General features: G+C 43.7%; 1 protein-coding gene across 3 annotated transcripts in view; it reads right to left on the reverse strand.

The window, feature by feature from the left end:
• Nucleotides 1-6651: 6651 nt before the first annotated feature.
• HDAC8 (histone deacetylase 8) overlaps nt 6652-12521 on the reverse strand; it is a 255073-nt gene continuing 249203 nt past the window's right edge. For all 3 annotated transcript variants that reach the window (XM_010332388.3, XM_010332389.3, XM_010332391.3), the window contains one exon: nt 6652-7259. In XM_010332388.3, the coding sequence (XP_010330690.2) occupies nt 7237-7259 (23 nt within the window). In that variant the 3' untranslated portion in view covers nt 6652-7236. The remainder of the gene's footprint in view (nt 7260-12521) is intronic.

Raw genomic sequence — 12521 nt, forward strand, 5'->3', positions numbered from 1 at the left:
ATCTTTACTTGCTGCAACCCACCAATATAGATTTTAATGTTTTATTAGGAAGATTGAAAACCACAAAACCAGAGAGACTATATAATCAACTCCCATATATTCATTCAATCCACTTTAACACTGATCAACATTTTCAAATTTTGTTTTACCATCTCCCCCTCCCTCCCCACCTTCCATATACATTTTTCTCCTCTGGAGTATTTTAAAATAAATATAGAAACAGTTCACCTTTAAATACGTTTCTTTATATTTCTAAAAGATGAGGATATAATATATATGTATGTAACCACCATGGTGTTATTGTACTTAACAAAATTATCAATAATTTCTTAACATGACCTGGTCCATGTCCAATGTTCCCTCATTGTCTTAATACCATCTTTTTACACTTGATTTGCTTGAATACTGTCAAATATCCTGTGTTTAAGCAACACCGAGCTGCTTATTGCTTCCCTAAATTTCCTGTGCTTTCTTATCTTCTTGTATTCCAGTCCCTTTGCCGGGAATGCCTCCTCCCACTCCTGGCCCAAGATTTGGCTTGAGTGTCACTGCCTGCATGTAGCCTTCATGGTTGCCCCAGTCTAGATTGCCTGTCTCACCCTCTGTGGTAGTAATACCCAGAATAAGGCATTGCTTTGTCTTATTATATAGTTCTACCATTCCCTAAGTATGCATTATGAGAGATGGGGGGCGGGGGGGAGAGAGAGAGAGAGAAAGAGAGAGAGAGAGAATGATAAATGATAGATGGTATCTGGGGATTGTCAGGGCAAGGTAGCTACTTTAGATGGGGTAAGGTGATTACAGTATTAGTATTAGTATTATTAATTAATTAATTTATTTTGAGATAGTCTCTCTCCCGTTGTGCAGGTTGGAGTGCAATGGTGCAATCTTGGCTCACTGCAACCTCCAGCTCCCAGGTTCAAGCGATTCTCCTTCCTCAGCCTCCCAAGTAGCTGGGATTACAGGTGTGTGCCACCATGCCCGGCTAAGTTTTCTGTTTTTAGTAGAGATGGTTCTGCCATGTTGGCCAGGCTGGTTTGGAACTCCTGTCCTCAAGTGATCTACTCCTTGACTTTCCAAAGTGCCAGGATGACAGGCGTGAGCCACCGTGCCTGGCTTTTTAAAAAATGTTTGAGACAGAGTCTCACTCCATCACCCAGGCTGGAATGCAGTGGCACAATCCTGTCTCACTGCTATCTCCATCTCCTGGGTTCAAGTGATTCTCCTGCCTCAGCCTCCCAAATAGCTGGGATTACAGGCATGCGCCACCATGCCTGGTTAATTTTTGTTGTTGTTGTTATTTTTAATAAAGATGGGGTTCCGCCATGTTGGCCAGGCTGGTCTCGAAGTCCTGACCTCAGGTGATCTGCAACATCAGCCCAAAGTGCTGTGATTACAGGTGTGAACCACCATGCTCTGCCATATTATTGCTATTTTTTGAGACAGGGTCTCGCTCCGTTGCCCAGGCTGGAGTCCAGTATTGCAATCATGGCTGACTGCAGCCCTGACCTCCAGGGCTCAAGCCATCCTTCTGCCTCAGCCTCCTGAGTAGTTGGCACTACAGGCACATGCCACCATACCTAGCTAATTTTTATATTTTAGTAGAGATGGGGTTTTGCCATGTTGGCTAGGCTGGTATGGGACTCATGGGCTCAAGCAGTCCTCCCACCTCAGCCTCTCCGAGTGTTGGGATTACTGTTGTGAGCTTGTGAGCCCAGCCTTAAGGTATTTAATTGAGTCTGAGAACTGAATGAGGAGAAGAAGCCAGTCTAGGGAAGATTGGGGCATTCCAAGCTGGACTAGTGTTGCAAACAGATCAACAGTGCCAAAAAGAAAAATTAGCACTGAGGCCGGGCACGGTGGCTTACACCTGTAATCCCAGCACTTTGGGAGGCTGAGGCGGGAGGATCATGAGGTCAGGAGTTCGAGACCAGCCTGGCCAACATGGAGAAACCCCGTCTCTACTAAAAATACAAAAATTAGCCGAAGGTGGTGGTGGGCGCCTGTAATCCCAGCTACTTGGGAGGCTAAGGCAGGAGAATCACTTATACCCGGGAGGCGGAGGTTGCAGTGAGCTGAGACTGGCCTCAAAAAAAAAAAATAAATAAATAAAATAAAGAAAAATTAGCACTGAGACAAAGAATCTCTCAGCAAAGCAATTTTTTTTTTTTTTTTACTTCCTGCACTGCAGGAAGGGTACCTTTGCTAGCCATCTTGTCACAAGAGTACGATGAACAAAGGAAAAGCACATTTATCCCGTATGCATTTGGAGTTGTCCTTACTGCTGTGTCTGATCTCTGTTGGTTGGAGCCAGACTTCATAATCTAAACTAAAGCCCAATTGGCTAATAACACTTTTTTAAACCGATAGGGGGCATAAGCTGCGAGCTGGGACATGCCTGTGAGCACGTCCAGCACAGATATTTGGTTAAAGTACAAGGACATAGAATGTACTGTCTATAAGCATGTTCAACAGCTACATAGGATAGGGCTTAACAAAGAGTTATTAGCACACTTATGATTTATTTTTTAACAAGAAAGGAAACTTTGAAGCGAAACCTTTACTTCTCACAACTAGCATGTTCATAGACCATAAGGTGAGGGGACCCTGTCTTAGATAGCTCTATTTATGTCTGTCTTTACCTCTACCTCTGTAGATCTCATCCTTTTTGTAATCACAAAACTCTTTTGAGTGTTGACAGTCTGATAATAGCTATGGCTCTGTGCCGCAGAAAAATGCACATATGTACAGTCACACAAATTTGCATACCATTTCCCTAATTCCTGAAGCCAGGGAACCTCGGGAAGTTTCCCTACCCAGAGTGAGTTCACATTTAGGGCAAGAATAGTGTAATATGTAACATATGTAATAGTGTAACACGTAACATGTGCTCTACTATGTGTTTTTCTGCATTATGTCTTTCGCCCCTCGCACCCCCCTCCCCAACCATGGGGTAGGTACAGGTAAGTGTTGCCATTTGACAGACAAGGAGACTAAGGCTCAGAGAGAGGGAGTTACTTGGCCAAGGTCACACAGCTAGTAAGTGAGATAGGGAGAGGCTTAAACCCAGGCAGTCTGAGGCTGAAGTGCGTATGTTGCATGCCATGGCACTACTGGTCAGCTTTGGGCCCAGCTCCGGGCAGGAGGTATGGGGACTTGCCCCTGGCAAATGCAGGGAAGGAAGAGCTGCAGGAGCTTCCTGTATGGGGAGGGGCTTAGAGATGTCAAAACACGGTTGTCCACATGACTGTTTTCTTTCCTTCTGCTTTTCTCTTCCTTCTTCTTTTCCTTCTCTTCTTCCTTTTCTTCCCTTTTTTTTTTTTGTTGAATGACAGTATTCAATTTCCTTATAAAGAAGTCTTTCTGCCTTAGGAAGAGTTTTTTAAATATAGTATTGGAAATATGCTACTGCTGTCTCTGTGACAGCTCACAGTGAATGCAGCAGAGGCAGATGCACCCTCTCCAAAGGTAAACCGGCTTGGGAATTTTCCACTGACTTTAAAAGAAATTTATGTATTTACTTTTTGGGGACCAGGTAATACATTCACACGGTTCAAAAATCAAAAGGTACAAAAAGGAACTGAGTGCGAGTCGCCCTTACTACTTCGCCACTTGCCACCTGGTTCCCTTGCCTGGAGGCAACTGAGGTGTCCCAGTTTCTTGTGTATTTTCCCAAAGGTGTTTTATGCAAAGATATGCATATCCAACATAGATATTCTTTTTAAGCGGTTATTTTGTTACCCCCCTTGAGTTGGAAACATAGTCTAAACTTCTCTCTTGGTCTCTTTGGCCCTTGTGAGTGCCTTGGAGACAGAGGAAGCTGGTGGGTTTCCTGCAAGCAATGGGTTTTCTTCAGAGGTAAGCCTTCCCTGGCCCATTTCCTTGGCAGGTCCTCCCGTCCAGAATACACTATTTTCAAAGTGTTTTTATCTTTGGTAATTCATCAACCACTCACTAGAGCCCATGAGGTTCAAGGATAATTCAGCCTATTTTATGGGTAGGGAAACAGACCCATAAAGGTCAAGTAACTCCATGAAAAGCACACAACGGATGAATGCTGCTGTGTGGTGAGGGCCCAGGAGCAGCGTGTGACTTGGTCCAGCTTGGGCTTTGGAAGCAATAAGAAAGTTGTTTACTTCAAAGTCACAGTTTAAAAATATTCTAGTGGCACTAGTGTGGGACAGTGGAAAAAGTAAGGGAATTTGCAGTGCCAGCTGGGTTTTGCTTCTGGGCTCTGCCACTGAAAAAGGGGCAAGCTACTTCATCATTCTGGGCCTCAATTTTCTAATCTATAGAGTGGGGATGATAATACCAGCAGGGTGGATAGTGATGTGCAAGTGAAAATGATCTGTAAAATGGGGCATATGCCAATGTCCAATGCTTGCTGTGCCATTGTTATTGTAGCCATTGTGGCTGGCCCCTTGCAAACACAAGGGGTGGGCGGTGACAGGGTCGGCAACAATTTCCCAAAGGGAAGACCGGCAGGCTCAGAGTGAGCACTCCCTGCCCTCGAGCTAATTTTAAAAGGCCCCCTCCCCCACATTTCGCTTGTCCGCCACTGCCCCAGCTGATCAGTCTTGCAAGCAATTAGAACAGCCCTAGGGCCTGAGCACAAAGTCTTCCTCAGTGGGTGTCTTGAACTGACTTTGATGTGTAACCATCCTCCAACTTCCTGTGGATCAATTGTGTTTTTTTTTTTAAGTTTATGTATTTATTTTTTTTCCATTATTAAAGAAAAATGTGGCCCCTAGAGAAAATTTGGAAAATATTTAAAAGTAGAAAGAAAAAAAATAAAACCATCCTTATACCTTCCTCCTCCACAAAAGCCCACTTCAGTTAATGTTTTGGTATATTTCCCTTCGGTCTTTTTTCCCTCTATGTGACACTTGCCATAATTCTGGGAGGAAAAACTTTTAATCTGTGTTTCTGGTTTTGTGGATGCCATGCCTACCTTTCGGGGTGTTTCAATGTTAATTTTGAAATACGGAAAATAATTTCTACTTCCATCTCTGGGATTTTTTTCCCCTAGCATTTCCAATAAGAATCCAATGAGAAGAAATCTTGAAGGCCGTTGAGGCGGTGCCCTCTCTTGGGAGCAAGACAAGCCTCTGGAAGGCCTGGAGTGGGTCGTCAGTTCAGCAGCCTGCTCTGGTACTTGTATGGCAGGGAGCTGAGGCAAGAGCTGGGGCTCAGACAGGTAGTGCCAACCTGATGAGGAGAGGCAGTGTGGGCTGCCCAGTGGCGAGAGCTCCGCTGGCCTCCTTTGCCACTTTCCCCCACGGGGTAGCATATCTTCACAGATGTGGCCATTGAAAGGAAAATGGGGCACTAGTTTGCTATCACTGTTTACCTGTTGGTTGCTTCTCAGGGTTGAGGTCTTTATGGGGATTTGAGTGACAACTTTGGGGGGTGGGTCCCCCTGAGAGGACTGTGATAGGGGACTGGAAACCAGGTTGAATGAGCCTTTGAGATGGCAAGCCTTGCTCGGTGAGTGGTCTTGCAGGCTGATGGTTCCAGAGCTCCTGTTTGCCTGCTTCCCTGGCCTTCCCTAATCCTGAACTGCCCCATTTGGCTCCCCTTCCACCCTCTTTTATTCTTTAAAAAAATCCCCCCTACTTTTTAGTATAAGTAAAATTGCTGTCATTTCTGGCTTACACTGCCCTTAAGCCGAGAGGGTGAGAGGGTATAATTAGAATTAGACTAGGAATACCATTTGAAGGGACTGGTATTCCTAGCCGACTAGGCGCCTTGATGCTGTTTAATAAAAGCTTGGCTATTCCCATCCCAGGACATGTTCAAGGCTTTTTCCACTCCCTTCAGCGGAATGCCCTTCCCCCGCTTGGAGGGCTGGGGAAATACAGCTCACCCTATGAGGTGCGACTCAAATATCATCCTCTTAGAGACTCTCTGGCATGCCTCTCTGGCAGGGCGAGTTGCTCCCTGTTTAGTGCTCCCACAGCTCTGGGTTCATGTTGGTAATAGAGCTGGAAACATGTTGGGATCTGCTTCTTTTCCTCCTCCCTTGCCTTGTCTGAGAATTCCTAGACAGCCAGAATGGACAGGGCTGTGTTCTTGTCTCCCATTCCCAGTAGCTGAAGGAGATTTGTAAATGTTTGGTAACTAAAATTACAGTATCGTGACATTCAGTTGTCCCTTCCTCTTCTCTCTCATTACCCCCTTCCCATTTTTCCATGTTGCTATTTCCCCAGAGGTTGCAGTAACATCACACATTACAACTTCCTCCCCTTTTCATTATGTGACAATTGTCTACACTTGACTGTGAAGTATCCTTTCTATCTATGGAAGTGCTCCTCTTGGATCTGACAGGCCAAAATGCCCTTTCCATCCCTAAATCATTCCCTGGACAGGGACAGTTCCTCACCAGGGTGCCAATAAGCCCCTCTCCATGACTGCAGTGCCAGTATTCCTACTCCACCATGGACAGCCCCAGCACAGGCCAGAGCTTGGCCTTTTGTCCCAAGAACTTGGGCTAGGAGAACACTAGTTCCCCAGTGGGGTTAGCCTCCCAGGTTGGGTCAGAGTAGAGATAGGAAGGAACAGGGTTATTCTTGACACTTCGGCGAGAAGAAAAGTTCAGAACTATGTGCACTGTCAGTGGCACTTTACAATGAAGACAATGGGACAAAAAGGTAGGCTTTCAAAGATTTTATTAAAAAAACAAAGATACATAACACTAAAATGACACCAGTGGACTTCTCCTCACCTCCCAGTCTGCTGATCAGTAGCCCCCTCCCAGGGCTCTACCTGGATGGTCCTGAGGCCCAAACCCCACCTCTCAGCTGCCTCATGCTTCACAAACTGGTGACAAAAGCTCCCTGCTCACATCCAGCTTCTAATCTGTTTCCTTTAAGACAATAAAAATACTCCCCTCCCCAATTCGCTTAAAAATAATCTTCAAAGATTAAAAACTGCATTTGTATGTGTGTGTGTATGTGTGTGTGTGTGTGTGTGTGTGTGTGTGTATGTGTGTGTTTAAATAAGAACTCTAAATGTAGGATATCTCTCTCTTCTCCTAGGCTCAGTTGAGGACTCTGGGGTGCCTGCCTTCTCACCCCAGGAAGCAGTTGCCACTTGGTGCCCCTTGGAAATTTTCAGGAGGTAATTTCTTTCAAATTTCCCCTGCAGTCACAAATTCCACAAGCTGCTCGCATAAACAGGCTGTCTTCATTACAGGCACCACTCCTCAGCTCTGGAAACCTGATCTCTTTCTGTCAATTAGACCACATGCTTCAGATTCCCTGCAAACAGAAAACAAAACTCAAAATCAGGTAATGTATGTGAATTACACCCCAATAGAGCTATTTTTTTAAAAAGCACTTATATTTTGGGGCTTGTTCTCTGCTGCTCTTGGGAACTCTGTGACCCCACCATAAGGAACAAGACCAGACTAACTTGCTGGATGATGAGAAACAAATGGCCCAGAGACCCCTGTCACCCAGGCAACGACCAGCCAACTACTGGATATGTGATTGAGGCTTTTGACAGCCAGCTGACTGCAGATGCTGGGTGAATCCAGTCAAGACCAGAAGAGCCACCCAGCTGAACTCAGCTTAAATGCCAATCCATAGAGTCATGAGCTAAACAAATGGTTAAGTTACACACACACACACACACACACACACACACTCTCTCTCTCTCTCTCTCTCTCTCTCTCTCTCTCTCTCTCTCTCTGCCTCTCTCTCTCTCTCTCACTCACTTTCAGGAATCACTTTTCAGAGTTCATACTTTACTAACTGCATCAAATCTCAGGCCTCCCCACTCCCAACTTTTCTTCCTTCCCTTAGCAAGGCACAACCCTCCTTGGATTTTCTCTTGTGAGTACCTGTGAAACATGGATTGGGGGCTTTTCTCTGATCTCAGGCCTAAGAATCTTTGAAGGAAAAGTGATCATTTGAAATCCTATAAGACTGGGCTCTAGGAATGAAAAGTTGCTCACTTGGTCCCTCAGTAGCCTTTTCCTTGCCCCACTTCCCCAAGTAGAAACATTGGGCTCCAAACCCTACTGGTCATTTCTCTGAAACAGAAACAATGCTCCCTGAGGGCAGGGCCTGGCTGTCTTACTTTTGGTTGATCTCCAAAGTCTGGCACAGTGCCTCACTCATAGTAGGTGCTCAGTAAATGGCTGAATGAATGGATGAATAAAAGTAAGGAAGGAAGGAAATAAGGAACAAATCAGAAACAAATTTCTTGCCTATCTACTTTAATTTTAATTTTAAATTAATCTACAGTAAAATTAACATTTGTGCATGTGTAGATTTGATTTTAAACATATGTATAGATTCATGACAGAGAGGGGTTCCATAACCCCCCAAATCCTCTTGTGCTATCCTTTTGCAATCACAACTTCCTTTCTCCCCACCACCTGGCAACCACTGATCTATTCTCCATCACTGTAGTGTTGTCTTCTTGAGAATGTCATATAAATGGAATCAAACAGTCTGTAACCTTTTAAGATAGGCTTTTTTTTTTTTTTAACTCAGTATAATGCCTTTGAGGTTCATGCAAATTTGTGCATGTATCAGTAGAAGTTCATTCCTTTTTTGTACTTACCTTTTACTTTTAAAATAATTATAAATTGACAGGAAGTTGCCAAAAAAAAAAAAAAAAAAAAAAGGAGTACAGAGAGGTCCCACACACCATTTTCCAGGTTTCCCCATGTTAGCATCTTACATAACTATGGTTCAATATCAAAACCAGGAAACTGACATTGGTACAATTCACAGATCTTATTAAGATGTCACTAATTTTATACACACTCATTTGTGTGTGTATAAGTGTATAATTCTAGACCATTTAATCACAAGTGTAGATTCATGTAACCTCAATCACAATCAAGGTACAAAACTATTTTATCACCATAAAGATTTCCCTCCTGCTACCTCCTTTACAGTGACTCCCATCCCTCCACCCTTACGATCCCCAAGTCCTGACAATCATTCATCTCTTAACTTTCTCTAAAATTTGGTCATTTTGAAAATGTTACAGAAATGGAACCATACAATAAATAAACTTTTGAGACAGGCTTTTTTCACTCAGCATACTGCTCTTAGGATCCATCCAAATTGTGGTGTGTATCAAGTTTGTTGCTTCTTACTGCTGAGTAGTATTTCACAGTATGAATGTAGCACAATCTGTTTAACTAGTTATCTGCTGAAGGACACCTGAGTCATTTCCAGTTTTTGGCTATAGGATCAAAGCCACTATGAACATTCACATATGCATTTTTGTGTGAACATAGTTTTCATTTTTCTGGGACAAATGCCCAAGAGTGTAATTGCTGGGAGGTATGATAGTAGCATGTTTAGCTATTTAAGAAATTGCCAAACTGTTTTCCAGACTGGTGGTACCATTTTATATTCCCACCAGCAATGCTTGAGTCATCTAGTTTCTCAGCGTCCTTGCTGGCATTTGCTGTTGGTTTTTATTTTGGCCACTCTGATAGATGTATAGTGATATCACATTATGATCTAAATTTGCATTTTCCCAATGGCTAATGATGTTGAACATCTTTTCATGTGCTCATTTGCTGCCTGTGTATCCTTCTCATGTCTTGTCTTTTGCCTACTTCTTAATTTTTTTTTTTTTCTGTTGAGTTTGGAAAGTTCTTTATATATTTTATTTTTATTTTTTGAGACAGAATCTTACTCTGTCACCCAGGCTGTAGTGCAGTGGTGCGATCTAAGCTCATGTAAACTCTGCCTTCCGAGTTCAAGCGATTCTCCTACCTCAGGCTGGGATTACAGGCGCATGACACCACGCTTGACTAATTTTTGTATTTGTAGTAGAAACGGGGTCTTACCACATTGGCCAAACTGGTCTTGAACTCCTGACCTCAAATGATCCACCTGTCTCAGCCTCCCAAAGTGCTAAGATTACAGGTGTGAACCACTGTACCCAGCTCTTTATATATTTTAGATACAAATCCATTGTTGCATATGATTTGTGAGTATCTTATCTTAGTATATAACTTATCTTTTAATTTCCTTAAGAGGGTCTTTTGTAAAACAAAAGCTGATTTTAATGAGGTCCAATTCTTTATCAATTTTTTTTCTTTTCTTGAATCATGCTTTTGGTGTTTCAAACCCTTAACCTCAAAATCTCTGGATAATCTTTGATTCTTCACCTCTTAGTTCATGCCTTCTCCACATCTTATGAGTTGCGAAGCCTAATCTCAAGATGTCTCTCCAATCTTAACCTTCTTTCTGTTCCACTGTTTCTGCTTTAGTCACATCTTTTGTTACTCAGGTTATTGCGACAGCCTCTTATCTGGGCCTCCTGCTTCTAGAGCTGTTCCCCGCACAGTTGCTAGCTGTGATCACATTTCTTCTCTGCTCAAAAAGACTTTAGCGGGCCAAGCATGGTGGCTTACACCTGTAATCCTAGAACTTTGGGAGGCCAAGGTGGGTGGATCACCTGAGGTCAGGAGTTCGAGATCAGCCTGGCCAACATGGTGAAACCTCGTCTTTACTAAAAATACAAAAAAATTAGCGGGGTGTGGTGGTGGCACCTGTAATTCCAGCTACTCAGGAGGCTAAGGCAGGAGAATCGCTTTAACCCGGGAGGCAGAGTTTGCAGTGAGCCGAGATCGTGCCATTGCACTGCAGCCTGGGTGACAGAGCAAAACAAACAAACAAACAAACAAACAAAACAACCCCAAAAAAACTTCAGCAGCTCTTGACCTACCACCTATGAATGAAGTTCAACTCCTTAGCATAAATGGGCCCCATCCCTTCTTTCCTGTTTCCACACCTTAGCTTGTGTTGTTGCCTCAGCTGAGGACAACCTACAGGGGATGCTGGTGTGAAGTGAGGGTCGTTCCATCTGTAAATATAGCCAGAGCCAGGGGAATGAGTGAATGCAAGGAAACAAAATTCCATGTTGAAGCATTCCAACAACACACGTTTACAGGGAGGAAAAGTGGGTGCTGTATTCTCTGCTGCTCTGCCTCACTCTCCAGTTACATTTGGAGGCAATTAAGAAAAACAACAAGTAATTTTCACCAAAAGTTGATGATGACCAATGTTGAATTGGAGTAATAATAAAAATGCAAGCTTAAATAATACCCATTGTTTTCACCTCAAATCTGGCCTTTCCAGCAGTGGGTGGCAGCCTGAGAAAATTCTTTAAAAAAAATTTTTTTTAAATTATACTTTAAGTTCTGGGATACATGTGCAGAACATGCAGGTTTGTTACATAGGTATAAACGTGTCATGTTGGTTTGCTGCACCCATCAACCTGTCATCTACATAAGGTATTTCTCTTAATGCTATCCCTCTCCTAGCCCGGCACCCCCCGAAAGGCCCTGGTGTGTGATGTTCCCCTCCCTGTGTCCATGTTCCTCATTGTTCAACTCCCACTTATAAGTGAGAACATGCAGTGTTTGGTTTTCTGTTCCTCTGTTAGTTTGCTAAGAATGAGAGTTTCCAGGTTCATCCATGTCCCTGCAAAGGACGTGAACTCATTCTTTTTTATGGCTGCACAGTATTCCATGGTGTATATGTGCCACATTTTCTTTATCCAGTCTATCATTGATGGGCATTTGAGTCGGCTCCAAGCTGATAAGCAACTTTAGCAAAGTCTCAGGATAGAAAAATCAATGTACAAAAATCACAAGCATTCCTATACGCCAGTAATAGACAAACAGAGAGCCAAATCATGAGTGAACTCCCATCCACAATTGCTACAAAGAGAATAAAATACCTACGAATACAACTTACAGGGCATGTGAAGGACCTCTTCAAGGACAGCTATGAACCACTGCCCAAGGAAATAAGAGAAGATGCAAACAAATGGAAAACCAATCTGAGAAAATTCAAAAGGCCAGCACAGCCTGGGGCCTAGGGAGACAAGAAGTTCGGACCACAGAGGGCGGACTCAATTGCCTAGAGAGGCCAGGAGTATACCGTTTGTAAAGCAGGCTGTAGGTAAGATTTAAGGGGCCCTCTTGATCCTTTTTTCATTTTCTTACTTTGAATCATGATATAAGTATAAAAAATACTTTGCTTTTTTTCCTTTTTTTGAGACAGAGTCTCGCTGTGTCACCCAGGCTGGAGTGCAGTGGCGTGATCTCGGCTCACTGCAACCTCCGCCTCCCAGGTTCAAGCAATTCTGTGCTTCAGCCTCCTGAGTAGCTGGGATTACAGGCACCCGCCAACACGCCTGGCTAATTTTTTTTTTTTTTTGGTATTTTTAGTAGAGACGGGGTTTCACCATCTTGGCCAGGCTGGTTTTGAACTCCTGACCTCATGATCCACCTACCTCAACCTCCCAAAGTGCTGGGATTACAGGCGTGAGCCACCATACCCTGCCTCCTTTTTTCTTAACTCTGTCACAAAGGAAAACAAAACCAAGACAGTGTAAATAGAAACTCACACTTGGCCTAGAGTAAGAGATACAGAAGGGACTGGTGGGGCCTGTGACAAAGAGGAAGGCAAAGTGGGCAGCTGCTGCTCAGCTCCAGCCACTCACCACTGTGCAGGCCTGTGGGCCCCATGGGACTG

Source organism: Saimiri boliviensis, chromosome X (assembly GCF_048565385.1).
Source record: "Saimiri boliviensis isolate mSaiBol1 chromosome X, mSaiBol1.pri, whole genome shotgun sequence".
NCBI classification, from domain to species: domain Eukaryota; kingdom Metazoa; phylum Chordata; class Mammalia; order Primates; family Cebidae; genus Saimiri; species Saimiri boliviensis.